This window comes from Mastomys coucha, unplaced genomic scaffold (genome assembly GCF_008632895.1).
Source record: "Mastomys coucha isolate ucsf_1 unplaced genomic scaffold, UCSF_Mcou_1 pScaffold18, whole genome shotgun sequence".
Lineage (NCBI taxonomy): Eukaryota > Metazoa > Chordata > Mammalia > Rodentia > Muridae > Mastomys > Mastomys coucha.
In genome coordinates, this window is record NW_022196900.1 from 30,723,187 (window position 1) to 30,749,907 (window position 26,721).

At 43.3% G+C, this 26,721-nt stretch overlaps 1 protein-coding gene across 3 annotated transcripts in view; it reads right to left on the minus strand.

The window, feature by feature from the left end:
• Cdk5rap2 (CDK5 regulatory subunit associated protein 2) overlaps positions 1–26,721 on the minus strand; it is a 184,738-nt gene that overhangs the window by 38,716 nt on the left and 119,301 nt on the right. For all 3 annotated transcript variants that reach the window (XM_031377671.1, XM_031377670.1, XM_031377669.1), the window contains 5 exons: positions 18,791–19,223; positions 14,109–14,340; positions 10,518–10,649; positions 4,491–5,064; positions 2,431–2,663 (listed from right to left, as the gene is read on the minus strand). In XM_031377671.1, coding sequence (XP_031233531.1) covers positions 2,431–2,663; positions 4,491–5,064; positions 10,518–10,649; positions 14,109–14,340; positions 18,791–19,223 — 1,604 coding nt within the window. The remainder of the gene's footprint in view (positions 1–2,430; positions 2,664–4,490; positions 5,065–10,517; positions 10,650–14,108; positions 14,341–18,790; positions 19,224–26,721) is intronic.

Sequence of the window (26,721 nt, forward strand, 5' to 3'; positions counted from 1 at the left end):
GGGCTATCTCCCAATTGCCTCTGCACCAATTCTAGCACTTTGCTCAATTACTACGTTCCTCATATGCAACTTGTCTTTGAAGACAACATAAGGCTATGCAGGGAAACCTGACTGCAACTCCAGCTACAGAGCTCCTGTGTCTGGCCCGGTGTGAGATCTGAAAGCTACAGACCTTCACTCCAGAAAATTGCACATTCCATAGCATCTCTTCAAATTCCAGAGCCCTCATGGGACCCTAAGTTTCCAGCTGTGCCCTTAGCAAGTGTCAAGAAAGCATATTACGACCTACTCTGCTTCTTAGGTTCTGCCAACCAAATGCTGTGACAGAAATAGCAAGAACGCACTGAGATTCCAAGTCAGTGTTCTTTATAACAGCCCCCAAATGGACACAACCTAAGCGTCCATCCCCTGGGAATCATCAAATAAGGCAAGGGACATTTCTATAGAAAATGTTCGGCAGCCACTAAAGCTTAATGTGTGATATCAATCACTGAGCAAAGGGAAAGGCTGCAAGGAGTCCTGGTGCTATAAAAAACACGTTCCAAAAGGGTCCAGGCACAGAAACTCGAGGCTGCCCATGCATGGCTACACAAATGATACACTCAGAGTAGTGTCTGCTTATCTATCATTCCACAGAAAACATGCTTGGTGTTATTTTTTTTTAAGGTCTATATTTAAAAGTTTGACAACCTGTGCCACACAACTACCTTACATACAAATTACTTTATTGTAAACCCAGTTCATAAAGCAAGAGTCAGACCCTTTACATGGCATCCCAGAAATATCAGTCTCTGTGCCTCTTTTTATTCCCTACATAGGGAGGAAGCTGTAGTGAGATTCCTGTGGCCTTTATACCTCGAAGAAAATGAGGTTCTATACTTGTGCCATCTGCTAGCTCTGAAATGTTCCTACCTCCAGAGGAAACAACAAGTGGAATGTTTGTCAGACTCTGGCTGAGAGAGAAGTCATTGAGTAGCCAGCTAAAGAGGAAGAGCAGCTGGTACCAGAGGCGCTCTCCCCTCACCTCCCTGGCCAAGACCAGGACCAGGACCAGGGCCATAGAAAGAAAACACAACAAAACATTATGGGCTGGTCAATCCAGTTTTATCTGTCTGACACCCAGTTACTTCTGCACCAGTAAGTGGAAGTGAGCTTATTTAGAACACATGAGCCAGAGAGAACACCATTTCTAAAGCTGCAAATAGGCTAGCAATTCTATACCCTGATCCTCAAAGCTCTTAAGGAGCAAATGCCAGGAGGCCAGTCTGACAGGTCTTTAGGAAAATCACTAATGGCTACCAGATGGGTGAACTACCCTGTGTTTATCCTGGAACTAAACTGTACATACAGGGACCATGGTGAACTATTGGTTCTCTGTGAATGGAGGCAGAAGAACAGTTAAACCTGGCATTACCAAGTGCCCTATGTCTCTGGAAAACTTACTTCCTTAGTTAAGGCCAGGTTTCTAACATGTAAATCACACAGTTCTGAGGGTTTAGCCTCAATTTCCCATTAACGCATCTGACCAGAAGTACTTGGTCATGATAACCACATGCCACTCATAAAGCCAAAGCCTAACAAAAACCGAGTGTGGTGGGTTGAATCAGAATGGCCCCCAGAGGATCAAATATTTGAATACTTAGTCACCAGGAAGTGGCACTATTTGAGAGCATTATAAGGATTAAGAGGTATGGATATGCAGGAGGAAATGTGTCACTGGGAGTGGGCTTTGAGGTTTCAAGAGCCCATGCAAGGCCAGTGTTATATTCCCCATCCCCTATAAATGATGATGTAGCTCTCAACTACAGTCTGCATTCTGCCATGTTCCCCACCATGATGACAATGGACAAAACCTCTGAAATTGCAAGCAAACTCCAAATAAATACAAATTCTTTTTCATTAGAGCTGCCTTGGTCATGGTGTCTCTTCAAAGGAATAGAGTAGTGACTATGACACTGAGTCCAATTCCAAGGGCACTGTGATGGTTCAACCAAGTAATGTCTACACTATCAAGAATACAAATAGATCTAGAGGGAACAGACTTATGCTAAGAGATCAGTTGTAAAACCCCAGCATGGCCATGCGTTCTCAACATGACCACAGATAAGGTACTTCCTCTCAGACTACTCTACACACCATAAAACTGGACTCACTCACTCACTATGAGAACCAAGGAGAGGGGACAGTGATGCCGGTGACAGGACTACTGCTGTCTTACAGAGATTGTCTAGGAGTACTTACCCAAGAGGATGGCTGAGAAAACAAGGAGGAACAAGAGGAGCGAAGTGCAAGGACTGTGAAGGCGGCGGCTATTTGGACTGAATGGCAGAACAGCCAGGTCAGTGTGTACAGCAAAGCCAAGGCGTCAAATCTGCCAATGCCCACCAAAGAAGTAACAGAGAGGCACAGTAAGCACCTCTACTTTCTTACCATGGAGAAACAGCTTCTCCAGTTGCTCTAGCAGTCCAGCACACTGTGTCAGCTGCTCCCGGAAGCCCTCGGCCACACAACTGTCCACATCACTGGCCTGCAGAAGCTCTTCAAACGCCTTGATCATGGTGCTCATGTGTTGACGGTAAATGACACAGATGTCATGGCTATCCTTAATTTGCTGCCGCTGAAGGGAGAGCTCCCTCGCTTGGGACTGAACCAATGAATCGTATCTGATAAAAGAGGGAAGGAAAATGTGTGTGTCATTTTAGAATTGAATTTTTGTGACCTTAACACTAATTGGAAAAATGACAGAGCATACTTTCTGAAAGCCTGCAGCTGTACAAGCATATATACTTTAGAAAAATTGAAACTGTACAAGGTCACTCCTTCTTTGAGTTCAAACAGCCAACAAATGCTTGAACAGAGATTCTTCTGCAATATTTTTAACCTTAGAAAGCCCCCAATTAAAGCATAGATTGGCAAGGACTCGGGAGAACAATTAGTTTCCATACACTCTTCAAAGACACTATTCTGAATTGTAGAAACAAATGCCCCAAGGGTCAGGGACCCACGGAAAATTCTCACCAAATACAAATATGTACATGGCAAGGGTAAAAAGATAGGACTGCCTGCTTCTAACTGAAAGAGTTGGACTTCTGGCTACGACCTTACTGAGTGACTAGGTCCCATCCACTGGTCATGGGAACAAGTTATCTTAGGTCACCTGGTTCCTCCAGGCTTCTAACAAACGGATTCATGCAGAAAAAGAAATCTTTCTCAAAGGTATTTAGAGGTAAAGCTTTGCTTTTCAAACACACATATTGTGAAGATTTGTCATACAATACCGCCCCCTCACCACCAGGTGCCACCCTTCCCTACGCAGGCCCAGGAGTTGTTAAGAGCAAGCCTGCAGCTTCCTCAAAACAGAGAAAACGCAGACACTGCAAGCTGGACCTAGAGTGGCCTGACAGGCACTTCTGTTCACCATGACCACTGTTAATGCCAACAACCTACAAGAACAAGATGTTTGGAGCCATCTTAAAGGTGGGGGCCAGTTCCAAGGAAGACTAAGAGTGGGCAGTATGGGCTTGAACCCTGGCAGTGGCTCTGACCATGGGCAAGTCACAGAAATCTCTAGGAGTCTCAGTTTCTCTGCTAACTGAAACAAGTTGAGAATGCCTCCTGCTCAGTGTGTCTGGAGTTAAATAGTTAAGTTCCTTCCCAGGGGGGTGGTACACACTTGCAATCCCAGCACTCAGGAGGCAGAGGCAGGAAGATTATGAGTTTGAGGGCAGCTTGAAATATGTGGTGAAATTCCATCTCAAAACAAAATAAAACACACACGTCCGAGCCTTGGGGCTGATACAACAGCCCATCAATAAATAAATAAGTTTCCCTCAGTCTTGTTGCTTGGATAGCCTTGAAAAAAAATCACTCTAGCTCTTGACAATTCAGAACAGTGCTTTTCTCAAATTAGTAAGGAATGAAGGTCAAATTTACAGACTATCCCATTTTTTGCCATATCTCACGAAGCCAATGTACATATTTATAACTATAAAGCATTATCTTCATGACCCAAGAATTTCTTGCTTTCAATACAGGCTTATTTCTCTAAGATGACCTTAAAGGGTAAAGATATGGAAAACATTTATATTCCTCCCAACCTGCTTAGGACATCCATTTTATTTCCACAACATGGCAAAAGCCAATAACAGAGTTCAAAAATAAACACAGCAGGCAGCTCAGTAAACACACTGCAATCCACCGACTGATTGCTGTGGCGCTTTTACACTGAGTCCTCAGCCTGAGGAGGGCAACACCTGCCCTGCCAATCTCAGAAGCTGCCCAGCTCCTAACGTGCACGTGCACATGCACAGAGCGATGCTGTGTGGTCTAGCTTTTCAATCTCATCCTGGCTGCCTGATGCCCAGGTGAAGCTTTCCCTAGGGTACACTCAATGCACCCATGGAGTAGCATTCCCTCAACAGCTTCTGGCCTCCTACCTAGCAACAACCTGGGAAACCTGCAGATGAGGCTGAAGCAGGAACAGGATGTACCTTGATGGCGAGAGGTCCCGGAACTTGTTTTGCAGGTTATGGATTTCACTGAAAAGTTCCAAGTTCAAATCCTGCTCCTTCTGTAACTCCTGCTCCTGTTCCACCAGCTGCTGCTTGAGGCTCTCCAGCATCTTGCCATCAATCATTTCCGGGGTTAGTGGATGGAGGATTTTCATGTGCTTCACATATCGTACTTGATGCAAACTTGAAAATGTCATCTCTTCTTCATCGATGCGGCCCTTAGGCTTGTTCAAGCCATCTTGGGCCCCTTCTGTCCCACACAAAACTGTGATAACAGCCTCACTGCACTGAGAGTGCTTCTGTAGCTGGACAATGATGTTCCGGTAGCCTTCCAGCTCGGTTTGCAGGTCGTGTATTTTCTGTTTTAAGTCTTCTGTGTCATCGGGGATATTGATATTCTCAGACTGGTCAGTTCCAATCACGCTGACTTTAACAGAGAGCTGACTCTTGGAATCCAGGTAAGTAGCTACGGAGGATGGGCCTAGGAAGTCTTCAAGGTTCTCTTTGCATGCTGGTGATAAGGGAAGATCATCAGGTGGACAGATTTCAGAATCTGAAAATCAAAGTCATCTTTGTCAGTGTCTCCTTTGCTGCAATCAACTTCTGAACTCTAGAGTTTCCCACAGTTGAATTCTGGATCTTAAATGTCCCCAAAGCCTGTGTATTTTTTTTTTGTTTACAGCAGCACTAGAAGATTGTGCTGTGTTTAGGAGGTGGGGCCTTGTAGAAAAAAAAATCATCACTAAAGAGGTTAAGACATTATCCCCCAAACCCTGGTTCCTACATGGTTCCTAAACAGTACGAGGTGAACAGCTATACTTTATCACATGTCTCCACCATGACATTGTCCCTCACCAAAGGTTCAGAAAGACAAGTCCAGGCAGTCATGGACTGGACCCATGAGCAAAAATTCTGTTCTTTCAAGTTGATTGTCTTAGAAATTTTTGTCATGCTCTAGAAAGCTGACTAGCATATTATTTTAACACTCAATTCATCCTCTTTCTTATGTTGGAAGCCACCCAGCCCCACACACCATCCATGGCATGTCCCCACAAAGTCACCAGACCCTTCTCCCCACATCAAGCTGTTTCACAGTTCCATGCTTTTGCATGTACTGTGTCCTGAATTTGTCCTCCTCTACTCAGGCCTAATTTTCCTTCTTCTGTGAGCTCACCTTTGGACTGTGCACTTTTCTGTGTACAATTATATGCCCCTTTGTCTATACATCATATGCATTTAGATGCTCATGCAGGTCAGGAGAAGGTGGCTGAACTGGAATCACAGGCAGTTGTGAGCTCAGGACTCAGGTTCTGACATAGATCCTTCATAAGAAGATGTTCTTATCCACTGAGACATCTTTCTAGGCCTGAAAAATCTCTTCTTTAAAATCAAAAGACCTGGTCTCCAACACCTGCTCTGCCACTTTGATTTAAATAATCTTACTTGAGCAAATTAATGGGCTGCTCTGAGCCTCCAGAATTTTACTTGCAAAGTAGCAAGAACACCAGTTAGGAAAAGAAACAGCAGTATGTGTTTGTTGAGATTATATTGAACAATATCAGGAAAAAAGTAACATGAATAATATACTCAGCAGTAAATGAACCCAGAGAACAGGAATGCTCCTTGCTTCTCTAGAATCCATTTGTCAATGATGGAAGAAGATATCATCATGGAAGGCATCAAAGCAAAGGCTGGCTCAGGAAAAGGCTTTAAAGGCAACAATATGAGCCAGACTAGATGATCTAGGATGGCTTTCAGAAAGACAGTCTCTGGAGCCACAGGTTCTACAATTTTTTCCTCACGGTCTGAAGGTTACTCTTATCTCTGTTAACAGTGTCAACATCATCATTTGATTTCTGGACAACAGTGGGTACATGCCTTAATAGAAACATTCCCAATACAGCATTTCTACAATGCACAATATGTCATCAGGAAGAAGCCATGGTGTTCATCTGTTTCTCTAGTATCTGGCACAAGATGGGAGATAGGAAATGCACGTGATGACTACTATGGCTCAAAGAGGGGAAGAAGCAGAAACAACAATCAATTGATCACTCAGCAAAGTTTTCTTCTAGGGAATCTTCCTCCAAGATGAGGAAATATATACCAACCTAAGCCCCATAAGTTACATGTGTCCCAGGAGCTACGGATGCAGCCTACCACATCTATAGAACACAATGTCATGCTGCAGCATCTAAAGATTGAACAGCCTTGCGAACATGGAAGTCTCACACCAAGCTTGCCTTTGATATCAAGAGAAAGAAATCTTTCTTCCCTCAAAAACCTAAGGATAATTTTGATATGTTTTGTTAAGGAATCATAAAGCAAAGAAAGAGGCAACTCCTACATAAATGTCACTTTGAGACCAATTGTGATTGGCCCTAATATTTGGATATACAGTACTGAGAGTGTCAGGGGGAGTGTGTATGCTCACACCTCCACTTTAAACTCTCCTCCTAACAAACCAGCAAGCATAACATTCCTATACATCACCTTTTAGAATTACCCTCAAGGTAGTATGAAAGCATGGTACAAGTGGAAGCTTCCTAAAATATACATTTACGAAGGTGATCTAATGAAATGTCAAACAATGGGAAAGACAGAGTCCCAATTATTCATCTCTTGTCACCAAATGAAGCCTTCAGTACTGGGAATGGATTATATTTAATTGAATTGCTGGTCAAAGAGGTCTCATAGGAATCTCCAAACAACCCAGTCTGTTGCTCTCACAAACTGTCAGCAAGGCCCCATTACTGAGGAAAACACCTATATAACTTGTTGAGCATGGAGAAGTCAAGCTGGTATGAACAGTCTTCACCCCTATGTCCTAGGCTCTAGTATCTTTGGTACAGGAGGGTACTCTACATGCTCCGAACAAACCAACAAGCATAACTACAGAAAGTGAAATGTAAACACCAAGTCAGCCCATAAACCTTTACTCTGCAATGGTATTCTGCCTGCAAGAATTGCTAGGGTAATCATGACACAAAAATTTTGGGAATATCCAATCAATATCTGATTTGACTTAAGGGTTACTCCGTGAGATGGAATCTATACCTGACACAGCTAAAGTGACCAAGAACCAGAGACTACATAGCCCAGGGACATAGGGTAAAAACAAATACTATTATTCTTTTTTTTAAAAAAAAAAGCAGTAAAAGGACTCCTAATGACATTTTGCTATACTCAGATCAGTGCCTTGCTTAGGCATCATCAGAGAAATATCATCCTGCAGCAGATGAGAAATACAGAGAATCATCGCCAGACACAATGCAGAGAATGAAAGACCTTGGAAAACACAGCTTTAAATGAGATGTCTCCATCAAATTCTTCCCCTCAGAGTTCATGGAAATCTCCAGACAAGGAGAAGGAAAGAATCTTAAGAGCCAAAAGGGATGAAGGATACCATGAAACTAAGGTCCTCTAAATCAACATAATTAAAGTTCTCATGAACTCATAGAGACTGATGCAGTAGTCACAGGACTGCATAGGTTGGACCCAGGTCCTTCCCATATATATTATGGCTTCCAGTTTAGTATTGCTATTAGATTTGCAGTGAAGGTGCAAAATCAGTGGTCTCTGATTCTTGTGCCTTCTCTTGGGATATTTTCCTTCCATTGGTTTGTCTTGTTCAATTCCAATGTGATAGTTTTTGTTTCATCTTATTATACATTATTTTGTTATATTGTATTATTATCCATTAGAAGCCTGTTTATTTTCAAATCAGAAACACAAAGTAGATCTTGATAGGTGGGGAAGTGAGGAGGAACTTGGTGGAACAAAGCCAGGGGAGACCATAATCAGGATAACATTATGTGAGAGAGAGAAAAAAATCCATTTTCAGTAAAAGGAAAACAACTACAAACCTAACACTAACACCAACACCACAACCTCTCTTAAAAATAAGTACCCTCAAACGTCCGCCATCTACAAGAGCTTGTGATTCAGGCAGGGATTAGGCCTTCTTTTTTTTTTGTTTGTTTGTGTTTTTCCAAAACAAGGTTTCTCTGTGTAGCCTTGGCTATCCTGAAACTCACTCTGTAGACCAGGCTGGTCTTGAACTCAGAAATCTGCTTGCCTCTGCCTCCCAAGTGCTGGGATTAAAGGCATGTGCCACCACTGTCCGGCCATTGGGATTAGGCCCTTTTAAAGCCTTCAGTAACACAGACAACTCAGGTGAAGTGCCGTTCACTAGCCATGAACAAGGACCAGGTTCCACAGCCTCGAATTCCTTAGCTCCAAGGCCAACATGTAGCAAGTCTTATGGCCTGCATCAGGAAAGCTATGTGATTTTGCTATTCTCTGCTCAGCAGCCCAAAATGAAGGTCTGAAGAAGCTACTTCCACCGTTTGGTTAAAACTGTATGAATGTTGTGGGAAAGGAATATATATATATGTACATGTCTGAACTTGCAGACTGGCAGGCCTTGGACTTAAGATTATGCATGTACCAAAAGCAGCTGATGTGCCTAGCACCTGAGTTGTCTGTGTTACTGAAGGCTTTAAGAGCTGAAGGATCTACCCAAAGTATAAAACAGAAACACTGCAAATGATGCTTTCTGCCAAACCACTCCTATGATTGGGGTCCCCTGTGTCAAAAGCATGAGTAGAAACATCTCTGAAGCCTCAAGAGTAAGGCCAATAGGACCTGTGCAACCCATGGCCTCCATTCACTCCCCAAGCATCTACCCACGTGTTCTTGGAAAAGGAGCCAAAGGTAAGGTGTTACCTATGGTATGCAGCCCTAAGCCAGGCAGTCACTGAACAAACTAACTCAACTCCAGTACTCAAGTCCTAGGATACTCAAAAAGTATGCCCACAAAAGGTACATTGACGGTGGAGACCTCAGAATGAAGCTTCAGCCAGGCAAGAGGAAGGGGAATTCAAGCAGAAGCAGCCACATGTCTATTGCATTGGATGCATACTCAGAAAGATAAATATAGCTCAGTGACAAGTGGTTACTGAGAGAGGAAGGGACCATCCAGAGACCTCCACTATTCACTAGCCATGAACAAGGACCAGGTTCCACAGCCTCTAAAAACAGCACCACCACTAGGGACCGCGTGTTCAAACACATGAACCTGTGAGAGGCATTTACATGGAAGCCATAACCCACATTGAGCTAAACAGTACTTTGTTGCCTGGTACAGGAGCTGTCGTCTGAAAGCCCAGACACCCCAAAGAAGCACAAGGCCGTGCAATCTTGCAGGCGGAGGAGAGTGCACAGCAGAGGTCTTGGCCACAGCTCAGTCTCTTTCCAGAGGCTGCTTATTCCCTGGCCATCTTGTCACAGATTTAGAATTGCCAATGAACACAATGGCTTGCAAAGAGAATTCAATCCAAACCAGGAGTGATTCTGTTTTTTAATGAAAAGATAAAACATCTAAGGAAAAGAGAGTAAGCATTAGCTCATCTTGGATAAACAGGAATGTGGAAAGTCACTGTACTGTCCTTTGTGTATATCTGTGTGCTTTTAATACTTCCTAATTAAAGGGGGGTGATACAACTTGCTGGAGCCCTCGCACATCTCTCTATCATCCCCACTGACCTATTGAGAAAGCTCACAGCCTTGGTCTCAGCAGCAGGCTTTTCTCTGATCTAATCCTCCTAGATGGACAGAGACAAATTCAACAACAGCTAACACTAAGCTGGCTCCTGTGGCCTGCCACAATCCCATATCTATAATGTGTGAGATGCTCTGAGAGATGACTGTGTTATACTATGACTGTTATACCTGAGCTCACCCTCTACCTTGAAGAAGAGTCCGATGATAGACCATTAAATCCCAAAGGCATTATGCTGTTCCCTGACTTTTCTGGCTCCTTACCAGCTGTATGACCCTAAGTCAGTCATTTTCAAATGAACTTCACCAGTCCTACATGTTATATGGGAATGATAATAAAGGCCCACAAGAGGGCCTTTTAGGGCCTAGCAAGGACATTGGAAAAAAAAAAAAAACAGTCGTGAACAATGTCTAGTACTCAGTAATAGGTGGTGGAATTCTAACCGATCTCAAAGCTTGTATATTGGTCACTGTCCATGTCCTTGTCTCTCCCAGCAGAATGTGTGGTTTCAGGTCCTTCTTGCTCACTTGGGTTGTCCTGGAAGGCTGTTCTCACAACAGCCTTGGCTGCAGGCACTGGCAAAGAGAAAGAAAAATAAAACTGTAGATTGAAATTTAGCCAAGCAACTGAGAAGAACACAAAGATACAACCGGGAGAATAAAAACACTAGGGAGGCAAAATGCAATTTATAAGATAAAATTAATCTATCGAGCTGCCATAACAGGACATAAAAGCATAAATATAGTACAGCTTGTCTAAAATGGTTTAAGTCCAAGTTCTCAAAAAACTGAGTGAGAAAATGAATTCCATCAACCCATGCTCACTTTTGCAAAATGTGAGAGGCCCAGAGGCTCCTGGGTGATGGCCAGAACAATACCTGGATGATGCACTCCAGGGTCTCAGCAAGTGTACAGAGCAGATGGCAAGTTCTAGAAAAATGCCAGTCCCTCTGCTGGGCTGAGTCACCTCTGTCATAGTGCTTTCCTCTCATGTGTCACACCCCACCAATACTGATTTAATTATCTGCCCTCTCTGTATAGAAGACAGGGAGCTCTGAGAAGGTAGAGAACTATATGTGGTCTGTCTTTCTAGTCTCCGAGCTGGCTGGAGACACAGCAGGTAGTCAGATAATGTATGCCGACAGGATAACTAAATGCCTAGATGGGTGGAAGGAAGAAAGGGTTAATGGGAAATGGGAAAGGAGGGAGGTAAGTCTGATTCTATAGAAGATGACTGACCCTGAAATCTCAAGTAAGTGAATCTAAGAGACAACCTAAAATTTAAGTGAAGCCACCTCTGGCTGCAGGGCATGAAAAAATCCTTATGAGAGGACTTATGAGCTAGGTCTCATGGAAGGAGAGCGAATACAAGTTTTGCAGTCAGTCAGGCTACTTCATATGGAGCCCTGGCAATGAGTACCAAGTCACTCTGTCTCTTCAACTGCTGCCTGGACTTAAGATAGACAATAATTATTGGAACTGCCTCCAAAGACAGTAGGTAGATTCAATTAAATCATGTATTTAATGTGTGTGGATTCCACAATTAACAAGGACTCTAATTTTAATGCCACAGGAAACCCAAGGCTCTGAGAATTACCTCCAGCCCCTGATCTACTCGAGTCTGACACAATTTCATATTCAGTACGTGAATCTTTCATTGGTAAGCTAGAAACTGCCAAGCTTTCTGAACATTCATCTCAGTTCTTGCTCTAAGAGAACCTGGGTTGTCTCAAGGAAACAGCGTCTCTGGCAGCCTTTGAGGTAGAGGCTATTATTCCCACATCCCTGTATCCTAAGCCTAGGGGGTCTATAAGGACCTGTGCTCCTTGCTACCATGTGAGTACCAGATATCCCAACGGTGCTGCTCCTGCAGCAGCCTGCCTGCTGATTGACTGATCACCCGTTCTTCCCTCAGTTATCTCGATCCCCACTTCACTGGGTCTCTACAGACTCACTGGTAACATGGAACCTAGTGACCCTTACCTTGTCATATATCTCAGTAGTGCAATTCCTCAGGTGTCTATCCATGCTGTCTCCACCCTCTCATCTTCACTGTCAGTCAGGCCCCTACCACAAAAGCTTTCTTCCTAAAGGCCTCTGTAAACATCAAGGCATATCCTCAATCTTATCGTCAATATCTGACCATCGCTCTAACTCAGCTTCTGAGATGTGGAGATGCCACCTGTACTTGGTGTCCCACCTCACCTGCTGTTCCTCGACAGTTCAACTTCTAACCTCTGGAACTCTCCAGTCTCTGAGCTACACGATATCAAATATTGGTATACATGGCTGTTCCCTAGTTTCTTTTTAAGCTTCTTTGCCTCTCCTAGGTACCAAACTCACCTGTCGCTAGCTGCCTACCTAAAGTCTCTACTAAGATGTCCAACAAACTCTTAACCAGAAATCTAGTGTCTCCCAAGCCAGCCTCTCCAGTAGTCTTTCCTATCCTGTTGCAAAGCAACCACATCCTTCCAGTAGAGTACTAAGGAAGTTAGCCCTTAAACACAAGTTTTCCCCTTCCTTCAAAAAGTGCAATAATGCATTTATAGACCTTAGGGCCTCCAGCATAACTTTAATGCCACTTCATAATGAAACAGTACAAATGATATGTGAATGAATGGGGCTAGGTATCAATAAGCTTAAATCACAAAAGCAATCAGCAAGCTTGATTTGGCCCAAATACAGTACTTTGTCAATTCCTGCTTTAAAGCTTGAGTCAGATCATGTCCCTCTGAGGCTCAAAAGCCTCCAACAGTCCCTAACCTTGTGAAGATGGACATCCTACAATGGTCTTTTGAAGCACACTTGGTTTGCTGCTGACTCACCTCATCTTCCATATCTCTGCCTATCTCGCATGCCATGCACACCAGCCACATAACTGTTCTCCCTTCTTCAGACCCAAGTCCTCAAGTATAAAGCAACACCAGGGCCTTTCCCCTTCTCCCTTCTCCCAGAAGGATAAGCATGATGCCAACCAAATTCCATCTTGTCAGAGCATTCCAACATTCCTGAGCACTGGTGAACCCACATGACTCCTCATTCCCCAAGCCCTTTATCCTGCTCTATTGTATTCATACTTATAAAGCTTGTCTTCACACACACTCAAGTACATAAACTGGAAACAGACCTCATCTCTTTTGTGCTCTATCACCAGGAGAGCCTAAAACAGACCTCCGCACACACGGTTTAATTAACCTTTCCTTTGTGGATAAAGGTTGATTATTGACTATTATTTGCTTACAGTAGGAGTCAATATCAAGTATCAACATAGGCACACTTGTCGGTTCCTGAACCTTTAGGGTAGATGTAAATACTACTTTTCATGGTGACCTAAACTGTTCTATGAGAGTTCTCCATACTCTCTAGATTCTCAGAGGGTTGGTGGTCTGTAATCTTGAAATACTTCTGTCCTGGACTAGGAGACACCACCTGAGGTGTTTTGTCTAGGTCTTTGATTCTCCACAGGTCTCAGAGAGCCATGAGTAGGGAAGCGAGTTACTTGTATAGAATAGTGAGAGTCAGCAGCATTTGAGATCAGCCTCAGGTTAGCCAGAGAACTCTGTAAATAGGACCATCACTTACATACCATATTGTCACCTGCTAAGACTCTCACAGGCCTGAGAGATAGCCACCCCCCAAAGCCCAGATTCAAACCAAGCACCTGTATCCATGGGAGGTCTGTTCTTTTCTAAAGAGAAACAGGAAAATAAACATCGGGAAGAATGGGAAAGGACTGGAAGGGGAGGGTGGAGGAGAAACTGTGTTTGGGACGTAATATATGAAAGAACAAGTTTAAAAAAATGTTCCAAAACAAAACAATACTACCCTAGGCACCCACCTGATTCCAGAATAAAAAGAAATCAACTGATGTTCTTCCCTTCTTATATTCTTCTACTGCTCATTTTTCAGGAGTTAAGATTAATCACTGCAGTTCATGGAATTTATATACAAACTTACTGCCATTCGGAATAGCATTTAGGAAGCCCTGTAGGCTGCTCACCCAGCTCACAGAGAACACATTTTCTTGATGCTTACCATTCACCAGTGCAGAATTGGGCACTTCCATCCCCTCCATCACTGCCTCTGCCAGAATTAGCTTGTCATGGAGTTGCTTGTTGCGGGTTTTGAACTCTTTCAGCTCCCTCTGCAGCTCTAGAACCTGGCCTCGGAGCTGAGCTACCACCTCTTGGGAGGCAGGAAGATTATACAAATTTTCCAATAACTCAGGTGTTTTTAATTCGACCAGCAAGTCCGTCCTCTCAGCATCCTGGAGACAGACATGTATAGCACTGAGTATGCTTAAAACACACTTTCTTTTGTTTCATGGGCAACAAACTTGTATTTTGAAAATAGGCTTCAAACTATTCACTCACACCTCTAGTCTGATAATAGAATCTATATCTATCCCTAAGAAAGGGCATAGATTTTGGAAGATCCCCCTCCTCCCCGAAGCACATACACACCCGACAGTCAAGGGTCTTCCTTGATACTCCATGGACAGCCTTGGTCCATGGTTTCATTGGATAATCCAAACATTCTAAATATGGCCATTCCATCTTTAACACAATCTTCTAGGAAATGGTTTTGCTTTTGTTTTTATGTTTCCTCATTTCCCTCCATTCATAGTATGGACCCATCTGTCTTAACATTCTTGCTTGTCCCTTCCTTAAGTGGCTACTGACAGTGTTGCTATGAGTGTATTTCTCAACCTCTGAGGTTGCCTCGCCTAGATGAAAACTTGACAGGCATTGACCCCTTGAATCCATCATGCCACATCCTACCAAGCAGGTTCCCACTACATTAGCTATTATACCCATCTCTCACTGTGCCTTCCAGAAAGCCAAGAATCTTTTTGAAAATCCTCTTATTCTCCTCACTCCAACTGATTACTCAGCAAGCTGCAGTAAGTACAAGTCCTCAGCTCTTCCAACTCTCCTCATCTTCTTTGGGCACCTCTAATGCAGGCACCTAGCCTTCACCTGTGAAGCCTCCTAGGCTGTGTAGAATTTACTCTGAGTCTCTCTAATCCACTGAATGCTGCAGCAAAAAGCATATTCATTATCCCTTTTTGCTAAAAACTGCATTTGTTTCCTGGCTAGTGTAAGCCAAAAGTCAATGTCCACACCATAGCCTACCAAGTACAGCAGTCAATGCCTGTCCCAATTTTAGTTTATTCTCTGGTCATACCAGTCTTCTATATATTCCATAAAATGCCGTGCTCTTTGAATCTTAGGGCTTTACCATATGTCTATCTAGAACACTCACTCTTGCTCACCTCCACCACTTCTCTACTATGCCATTCTTCAAGATAGTTCAAACATGCCATCCTTCAGAGAACAAGCCCTTGACTTCTAAGTCCAACCCAAGGCTTCCTGTTATACACTCAATGTCCCCTGCCATTTTCCCCATAGGGCACCAGGATCACTATAATGTCTGAGAAAATCCACATTTACTGACTGTCTTCCACACTTGAATGTAAGGCCCCTGGTTTGAGCCTCTGCATATATTTATCATACTGTATCATAGGTTTTAATCCAGTATATAGTAGATACTCTAAAATCCAGATGAAGTTATCTTTCAGGGGATGAATTTTAAATATACTTAAAAAATGAGGAGAGGTATTCAAACCTAGAATATATAAAGTATTACAATTCAATAATAATAAAATACAATGGTTCAATTAAAAAATAGGTAACAGACCCAGATACACATGTCTTTGGTAGAGAAAGCACAGAACATGAACATGGGAGGCTGTTTAGCATCACCATCCCTCAGACAGATGCAACTGAAATCTCATCAGAACCCATCCATGTCTCTTCAGCTCCACTAGGGCAGCTAGAGTCAGAGATGGGACCATATATTGGTGGGAGGCAGAGGAATTGACAGCCTCATACACTGCTGGGAGGAAGGTAAATGGTAGACGCAGTAAGTCTGAAGTTCCTCAAAATGGCTAAACAGAGAGTTACCACGTGGCCCATCAGTTTTACTCCTGTGTATTTACCCAAGGGAAGTAAAAACAATGCCCACATAAACATCTATATCATTAGCAATATAATGCATAATATCCAAAATAAAATGTACAGTAGCTCTGCCCTAGCATGCTACATGGTGATAAAAAGAAAGAACTATTTCATGCTGCAACATGAATGAACTCTAAAAGCATTACGTGAAGTGGAAATTCTAGTCAGATGTTGTAAGAGTCCATTTATAGAAAATGTCCAGAACTAGAAGGTAGATTAGTAGCTGCTTAGGACTTGGCAGGTAGGACACACGTTTGACTACTGAGGAGAATGAGTATTCCTCAGAGAGATTATGCTTGTTCTCAAAGAACCAAGATGTTAAACAGCTACTCCATTATCATAGAACAAGAAAAGCTCAGGGGTCAAACCAGCTCTTCAGATACCAAGGCTTTTAGGAAAAGCGAGATGCTTTCTATCCTGAAGTTGCAAGGAAGAGGAAAAAATATGTTCAAGGACAAGGGCAGTCTGAGGAAGTGAGAGGAATCACTTGGGGGGAGGTGGATGCCTCCGCAGAGGCCTGGGAAGTAACCGTCAATTTCTTGGTCCTGGGTCTCCACCAATCTTTATTCTTGGATGCAAATCTGTGTGTCATATGGCAGCAAAGAAGAGATCTGAAGTGCACAAATGCCAAAGCCTATTTGAAGCTGGAAGACTGCCGTCAGTCAGCCTAACACAAGTTCTGAAATAACACCACACAAAATGCTGCCGTATGGACTGGAGCGTTCCCACCTTCCATCATATTAATGATGCATACTGGAAGTCCTTTCTTAGGAATAGAACTCACATGTTCTGGGCTCCTGCCATATATCTATGCTGCTTTAGGCACTTACATTCTTACCTCACTATGCCTCCATATAACCCAGGAGTCTCCATTCAAGGGACTAAGGCCAAGCCTAAAGCAAGCAAAGAATAAAGACCTCTATAAGCACATAACCAGCAGGCTATCTGGTCTGTGCCTTACCCCTACTTTGCAGTGATGTTCTTTTGAACTGGATATCAGAGTTCTATCTTAAGAACTGGATTACCAATTCTGCCACTACAAAAACCACCAAGGAAGCAAATGTCTACATTCCTCTGAAACCATGTAAGCAACTATCCTCTCAATACACACCAACAGTCATTCTGAACAGTTCTGTTTCTGTAAGTCTTGTGGCACTGAGTTTCTCCCTATATACAATGATTATAATACCTACATATATTTGTTGAACAAATTAAATAAGATAATAGAAAGAATGCAGCAAATCCTTCATACATAGGACAGATGATAAACATAAATGAATAAATAAAATCCCTCTCATTTTAAAAACATAGCAAAGATAATTTTTATTTAAAAAATAAAATGAATATATTTAGAAAAATTAAGTCTATTCAATTATCCAATTTCCTGAACATATGATGGCATCTTCCCACACAATAGAAAAAAGCAAACATAAAAACAAAGACAAATAATAAACCTACCCAGGTTTCCTAATACACAGGTACAAACTGAAGGAGCTGGGGCACAGAAGAGCAGTTCTATTCTAGCCAAATTGCACAAATTTGCATTTTGAGTACCATTAATTTAATGGCGGTATATATATTTTTTTGTTTTAGTCTCTACTGATATCTTTAGAAAACCCTTTTCTAGAAATTACAGTTTGGGTGTATAATTTAAAACAATCAAAAGCAATTTTGCTAATGATATATCTAATTCTGTTTGGAAGGCACAAAAGCAGCAATTTAGTGGTCAGAAAATAAACTTAATTCTCCATTCTGATGCCATGAAGCAGTGTGTACAGTTATTTCTCTGCTATAACACAGCCATCAGAAACAAGCATCCCACAGCCTTCAGTGAAGGTATCAGAGTCATGACCTCTTCGCTTCCTCACCACAACACATCTCTGCTAGAGGGATTCTCAATCCCAACTCTTTTCCCCAAAGGATGGTAAACAGGTCCAAGCAGACACTACGGAGAAAGGTCTAAGTCTGTGTGACTGTACTTACAGGTTACAGAGCAGCTCGGAGGGAGAAGCAGTACACAGGCATTTACTCAGCAAAACCAGACTTCTCCATTTTGGGCTACTGTGGCTGGAGAGCAGTATGGCAGGGAACAGGAATGGCTTTGCAGGCAGGCACAGTGGGTTCCCCAGCCTAGGCCTCTTACTTTAGTCAAGTGAATTCTGAGTTACTCAGAATCTGGCATCCAACAGAAATAAAACTCTCAGAATCCTGTCTTTCCCACACAAGGTCCACCTTAAACAAAAGCCAGGCTCTCATCCTCCTCTAAAATCCAGTTGTTACAATTTTACTGCAACCTGAAACAGGAAATGCCCTTCAGTGCAAGAGAACTGTATAAACTCTGGTCCAGTGGAATCTTAAGCAGTGATCATGGAGAAATGTCCCAGTTCATAAAACCAAAGAGAAAACTGTAAGCAGATGAGCAAACAGAACTCCATGTTTGCTTTCCATGTGAAAACACCAAAGTGTCCTGGTAAATGAGATAGGGCTGGGGTCAGAACAGAAAGTGGGAATGGAGGAAGAGAAGGGCAGAGACGAGGGGAGGCATGGAGTTGAAGGCTGGGGACAACACAGGTTGAGGAAATCTCTAGATGGATTTGGCCTTCACAGAACAGAAAATGCAATGACATTCAAGTTAATTTTTAAAATCCTTTTTGTTCATATGCAGTAAATAGATATCTAACATACAGAAAAGCTTACCGTGTTGATGGCACTGGAGAACGACAGGTGAGTAGCCTGTAGCCCTGGCAACTCATCCATCGCCTCTGACTCAAGCTCAGTGCTGAAAATGGACTCTTTTGGTTTCTCTGACCAAGCATCTCTCTTCCTTTCAGGTTTGAATCCATGGGGGGTGTCCTCTATGGCCATGGTCTGCACTGAGACACTCTTCAGCTCCACCGGGGCTTCGTCACCTGTCTTGACTAGCCAGGTTCCCCACATCGACTTGAGTTCATTGTGTGACTTGGAAAATGAGTTGGCTGGGAAGGAATGGCCAAGTTCATCTCTTAACTGAACAGCTACTTGCTGAAGTGCCTTCTCAGCTTTACCATCAAGGTGGTCCCCAGGACATCCCTGCTCTGCCAAGCATATTCGTTCCAAAAGCAGGGCACCGAGTGCTTTCAGAAGATCTGACCTGTTTTTCCAAAGGAAGACAGTAGGAGAATCAGCCTCCTGCTGCAGCCTTGTCGCTGACCCGGCCTCCCAAGTTTTCTGCCACCAATCCTGTTTGCATTAAACATAGTGGGTTCCCAAATACACCAGGCATCATGACAAACACTTAACCTCACACAATCTCACAAACAGCCTGTTGAGTTCATGGATAATGTCATACTGATACTCAGTCAGTTATGTGGACTACATGGATATATGAGCCAGCATTGGTGTAGGAAGGAGCAAATGAGATCCTCAGGGTGCCCAGGGCAATCATAGGGTCCCCCACTCCACAACACTGGCTCCATTCCTATGTTCAATACACAAGTATGTCTTTGAATGAATTGTGCCAACCTGCCTGGTCCATGGGTGACCTGATCCATCTTGCTATGTATCAAGTACTCAATAAACAGATGTTAATTAAAAGATGCTTCATTAACAAGCATGCTGATAAAGCAAAAAGTGCATTGTTTTGAAAGCTGTGGTAGGTTTTGTTTGTTTGTTTGCTTGTCAAATTAACATAACCTAGGATCATTTGCAAAGAGGGAATCTCTGATTGCTCCCTCAGACTGGCCTGTAGTTAAACCTGAGGGACATTTTCTTGACTGACTAGTATGGGGTAACCCAGCCCACTATGGTCAGTGCCATCCCAGGGTTGGTCATTCTGGTGGCTAAGAGGGCAGTTTGCTCAAGCCAATAAAGCAGCCTGACTCCATGGTCTCTGCTTCAGTTCCTGACTTGGCTTTCTTTGATGACTATAACTATAAGCCAACGTTCCCAACTTGCTTTTTGACATGGTCTTTTTAGCAATAACAGCAAACAAACTGGAACAAAGGAAAAAAAGTGGCTTCACGGGTTGAGAGTGTTGCTCAAGAGACAGAGCATTTGCTTAGCATGTGCGAGGCTCTCAGTTCCGCCCCAGCACGAAAAGTAAAATGAATTCAACTAAATAAATGAATAAGTAAGCAAACAAATACAGTGGCTCCAAACGCTATGCGACAGGGAGGTAAATCTTCCACAGAACATGAAAACTAAAGGAGAAATGAGAAATAAGAGAGGGGGCATCCTGGCAGCAGATGCTTTTCAATGCCCCTTGCCATGTGGCCATCTCTGATAGTACCTGCAGCTGTGTGGACAGTTCCTGTAGACACAGCATGTCCCACTTCATGCATTCTGTGCTTCTCTACTTTCCTGGGCTCTTTCAAAGCTGAGCCAGCCAGCAAGACAGAGTGGAGTGGTGAGACAGCTGAGATCTCTTGGGCTGTGAGTTGTGGTATAATGTCCTAGCTTCCATCATGAGAAGGATGAAAGAAGCCCAGGCTACACTGCCCACCAGAGAGTGCCCAGCTGCCCAAACTAACCACAGCATCTTCATTGGCTTCTTGCTCTTATATACATATGTCTGAGTCTCTGGCTTTGCTTTTCAGGAACTTGGAGTAAAGCTACTATGGAAAGCACCCAGGACAATGCTGATGTGGCATATACTGGAAGACTCCTTTGGGTGCTGGACACCATACTGGCACAAGGCTCCAGAAAGGATACAAACTGATGATAGAAAAGGGTACATGTACATGTACATAAGTCCCTAATCCATAACGCAAAGGGGGAAACAAGGGGAACACAATGTTTAGGCACAACACTGAGATAAAGAGCCATGTCACTATGTGATAAAGAAGAAAGTAAAGCTGGCAAGTAGGCAGGAGACACAGGAAGGGTCTCACACTTTCATGTCAAAGCTAGGAAAGGGCAGGCCTGCTTACGCTCACGCTGCAGAAAGGAGCAGCTACTGTGCAAAGGCCAAGTAAGTTGCCAAGCTAAGGCAACTTCAGCATTTATACCCTAAGAGAGGAGGGGTGTGGGGCAGGCAAAATGGCTTAGTAGGTATGAAAGCTTGTTCCTGCACCCATGTAAATCACCAGGTATGGATGCAGGAGCCTGCAGTTCAAGCACCGGAGAGCAGAAACAGATGTATGCTGAGAGCGAATTGCCATGAACACTAACTGAACAGGAGAACTTCCAGTTCAGTGAGAAGCCTTTGTCTCAGAGCAGTAAGGCAGACAGTAACAAAGGAAAGCACCTGGCGACTTAATCTGTCCTCCACATGCACACATCCATGCACCACATACCACACATCACACTCACATATACATATGAATGTACGTAAAAATGACAGCCTAAGAAAATAGAAAATTCATATACAAGGGAATAGAAAGCAATTCACTCAAGTGTTTAGAAAAGGGTTTAGGATTTATTTATTTTTATTTTTTTGTGTGTGAGTGCTTATTTTTATTCTATGTCTGTGCAGCAAGTGCCTGCAGTCCTTGCAGAGGCCAGAAGAGCATGTAAGATCCTGTGGAACTGTAGCTGCAGGCAGTTCTGAACTGTCATGTGGGTGTTGGGAACCAAACCTGGGTCTTCTCTTAAGAGCAGCAGGTGCTCTTAACTTCTGAGCCAATTGTCTAGCCACCCAAATAAAGTTTAAATCACCAACAAAAGAAAGAAAGAAAGCAAAACGGTGAGGCAGAAGTGAAACAGAGCTAGAGAACTAAGAGAAAGTGCTCCAGGCAAGGGATGGTCTAGAGGCTCTGCTGCCTTAGAAGACGGTAGTGGGGAGGTCATGCAGTCCCAGACAATCGACAGCAGAGACGCTCTGTGTTATTTTCCATTCAGTTTCTCCTTACTGCTTCACTTCAAGAAAGCTTGTGAGGCCGACATCCTCCAGCCTTCCCTCCCTCTGATGTTAGGTACCGCTGAAAATGACAGCATCCATGTTCATCTTCTCAGTGTGCTCTGCAGACAGCAGTAAGGCTCATCTCATGCCCAGAGTCCCATGGTCTACATCAGGGAAGCTAGCTCAATTCAAATGGTATAAATTAATAGCAAAATGCATGTGTACCGCTCACTTCTAGTGTGAAGATCATTTAGACTACAGACCACCTAAAACTACATTAAACCTGGACTTTAAAAATATTTCTGGTATTCTAAGCACCAGAACTAAATTTTCATTTCTTTCTTTTCCTTTCTTAATTTAGGTAAGAAATAATGACACTTGCTAATCAGCTAGCCAAAGGAAGATCATCATTCACCACCAAACAAAACACAATAAAACCTAAAAGACTTTACAAATGCATAGTAAGCAGTGGCAAAGGAGGCCACTGCAATATGTTAAAGTGGTGGCTATTAAGTCAAACATTTCAAGCGTTGGTTGGCTGAAAATGGGACCAGCAGATACATTAAGATGTCTCTGTGATCAAGACCTGTGGACTGGGGTGGGCCAAGGGTCTTATCAGAAGCCCAAGTGGTGCTTTTACATCCCTCCTGAGCATGTGTGCCAAGCAGAAGGTATAAGAGAAGGCACTGACATTTACTAAGCGATTGGCACGTATCAAGTCCTCTAAATAAATATATAACGTCCTCACAGAGTATGAAACCAAATGAAGAAACAGCTCAAACAGAAACCAACTGTCAGGCAAGTGGCAGAGCAAAGGTTAAAACCTGGGCCTTTCTGACTCCAAGAAGTCTTTCTGATCTCCCAAACTTAACCTTTGGCTGCACTGTGGAATGCTTGACTATCTGGACGTTCATTCAAACACTGACAGGGTACTTTCCAAAGAGGAACAGACATGCCATTAAGGTGATGACAGATACATAGCCATGCATACACTGAGAACCAAATCAATGCAATATAAAGTAGTGCTATGAATGAGAGGAAAAGAGAGAAAGAATCCAGAGAAAAAGCATACAAATGGGATTCTCTTTAAATCAAGTGGTCAGAAAAGGCCTCTTTACAGAGGCTCTCTGTTGATTGTATGTTTGGGTGAGTCTATCACAGTAGAGGAACACTAGCTAGGGGAAGCCCCATGGTAAGAACAAGCTTGGTCAGAATGGCTTAGGCCCAGTCAGCACAAGACATGGATGAAGAAGACAGAAAAACGGCAGAGGCTGGGTCAAGAAGTTCTGATCTGATGTGACAGTGGGAATCCACTGGAAGGTATTAACATAGAAGAAAGGTTACCTGATCTTGGCTTTAAAGAGAGCCTGGCTAGTCTACAGTAACTAGACTACAGAGAGGCAGACATGGGAATAGGAGGGTAAATAAGGAACCTGCACAATTGTAGGAGTCTAAACAAGAGATGGTGGCAGCTTAAACCCAGAAGACTGGAGAGGAGGAGGGACTAAATTAGGGCTATGATCTGTGAGGTCACAGAGAAGACTCACTATGGGATTTGGGGAATGAGAAGCTTGCACTTTGGGCTATAGCTGTCAGGCAATGGGGGACATACATTAGGCAATGCAGGTACTACAGTGGACCAGGGTGAACCTAATGTGATAAAGAGTAGAGAAGCAGCAGGTTAGTACAAGGTGGATCTTAGGACAGCACTGACATGTCTGCAAGATGAGGTATCTAGCACAGACCTCGCTGATAGGATCATTAAGCAGAAATTAGAGCCATAAAGCAAATTCCAAAGGCAAGAAGGAGTGGATGAACAGAGACAGAAAAGGGATGAGAACATGGCTCTGGTAGACACTAGCATCCTTGAACAAAGAAGGCAGAGAAGGAGAAGGCAGGAGGTGAAAAGGAACAGGAAGCCAGTGAGAAAAGGCCAGCTGCTGCTGAAAGGTTGGCCAATGGATTTCAGTTTAGAAATTGCTGCTGACTTGATAAATGGGGTAAAGGCTATGAAGGCTCCTATGATGGGTTAGAGAATGGGAAACGGTGGAAGCTGTGGCTATCAGCAATTCTTTTAAGTAATCCTGCCTTGAATGGGAATACAGAAATGAACAGTAGCTGAAGTGGATGTGAAATCAGAAGGGAAAGGGGGCAATTATTCTCAAATATCAGGAGTGTCTTAAGCTTATGAGAATAAGTCAGAAAAAGGGGCAAGGGGACTAATGATTCAGAAGAGATAGGGAGTTTGGAGGGTCGGAAGTCCTTGGATAGCACAGAGACACTTCTACTGTACCATAGGAAAGACAAGAGTTTGCAGTTGACAGTTGGATGAAATGTGATTGTTTCTTTCTGTTCAGTGATAAGTGAACCAGGGTCATCGGCCAGTGGGGTAGAGAGGAAAGAACCTGCAAAATAGTTTAGTGCTATGCTGCAGTGAATGCTAGGTACACAGGTTCCAGAAACTCAGCTAACAGGAGCAGCAGGCCAAGGCTGGGTACCAAAGAGGTCTAGGGTTAACCTAGGTCTCGGAGAATAGGAAGAAAAAAATATAAGTGGGACCAGCATGTGACTGAGCCCTGAAACAAAGGCTACTTGTTCTCAGAACCAAGGCAGGCAGTGTGGCCAATACAGAGAAGCCAAGGCAAGATAAGCACAAACAGCTAAGACGTGGGCAACCCAGACACACAGCTAGGTTGAATAAACCCACTGTAGTTTTTAATGACTGCCAAGAGCAGTCATGAGAGGAACTGCAGGCGTGCAGCACAAGCCAGGCAGCTGCTGAAGTGACTGGAGAAAATGATGGATGCTAGGGTAGGAGAGGAGGTAGCCTGGCTTTTAGAGGTAGAGACAGGAACGCAAGGAAGATCCCAGCGCTTCTAGGGTCTAGAAGAACCCCCATGTGTCTATTAACTCTAAACTGTAAATCCTACCTCCAAACACTGGTTCCCCTTGGAAACCTAAACCTTGTACAATCCCTTTTGGCCACTTCTCCACTGCCGCCTTTAGACCTCCTCCATCTTCGCAATTCTGATGGTTCTATACCTATCATTCAACTATGCCCTCAGCTACAGAACCAGACCTCCTTTAGGGAATGAGCACATCTACTACCATCAGTTGGAACTCACAATCACATGGGCCTTTCAAAAACAATTCTTAAGTATATTCAATGCTCCTCTTTCACATTTTTACATTTTCTCAGCTATCAAATATTATTTAACATTGAGCTACAGAAATCAAAAAATTTTGATGAAGAGATTTTAAATCGTGCCTCTAGAGGCAGGCCCGGATTCACGACAGCAGAGGGCCAGGAATCCACACAAGGTGAAAGCCAAGGAACAGGGAGCATGGCCCACTTCACAAGGCAGGCTGCCCTGGCCTTGTCACTCCATCATTAACAGTGAACTCTTCAGAATGGTGAGGGTAAGAGAGCTAATGAACCATGTCCTGTTCTATTCCAGAAGACAGGTGGAGTCAGTCACTCTGCAGTCTTTGCATACTGACAGTCCCTCCAGGTGGATGGCTAGAAAGTACAAAATCTCAAAAGCTATGAGGGAAGTCTTCGGCCTAAGTCTATCAAAGTTTTACACTGGGGTCCTCACACACCGGCTCAGTAATGAATAGAGACACACATCATTAGTTGGCTGCTGTACCTGCATATGACATTCATATCATCTTACCTGGGCTGAGTGGCAAAGGGTGGAATTAATTGGCAAGGTTTTTTTTTTTTTTAAACAAGGTCTGTCTTCTTTCTATGAAGCCCATGCAGTCATCAAACTCACTGTCATACCCATCCTTGCAAGGCAAGACTTAAGCAGCAATAATACAAAACTTTACTTAGTGCTGATGTAGACCTATATTCAGATTCCACTATTTTATTTAATCTTAAGATTCCTAGGGAATAAGTACTATCATCTCATTCTAGGGATAAAGAAATCAAGATGGGGACAGATAAGAATGGCAGAGCTAGATAGGACCTTTGTTTATAGACTTTTTAATTTAGCTTTTTTTCCTCTCAGAGCAACAAAAACATCTCACATGGAGAAGGAATTTCTACACATAAAGTTAGTATTTCCATGACCAACCATTCCCAAAACCCAGAAAATTCACCAGTTCCCCAATGGCTAAGGGAATGCTGGGTCCCCAAGTGTTACCTTTCCAACATCTTTGTAAAAAGACTACTGGCCACAGTATGTAAAGCTGAGCCTATAAAATAGCTAACCAGGGCCTGGTCCAGAGTGTGTACACAGGTCAGGCCTTCAGTAGGACCTTGGAACTATAACCAAACCACATGGGTTCAGTAGCACACAGGAAAGAATATTGCTCAGAAACGAAGGTTAGGCAGTTAGGCTGGCTGATCTAACACTAACCGTGGCTCCTCCTGGCTAGAAAGCCTCTGGAACAGGCAACTGTAAGAAAAAGCTGGTACCCGAGTAAAAACATCACAGATTTGCTTTCGGTGATGGCACATAAAAAGGACTTTCTCCAAAATCATGAATAGGTTAGGATTTTTACAACTCAAGAGATTAAGAATACTAATTTTGAAGACATACAATGAGAGCTCACATTCAACATGCTTACCTGACAACTAGCTAGAGTAGAAAAGCCTGTGTACAAGAGAGCACACACTTCCCAACCCACCTCATTCTTACCATGGTCCATGTGTCACCAGTTTATAGCATTCAAGAACACTCCCACGTGATCCTATGTGGGGGCAGTGGTACTGTTTACCTCAAACTTTACAAGGTTGGAAATATAGAGGATTCACAAACTCTCTAGTCTTCAGTATCAATTATGATTGCCCAACTCCCTT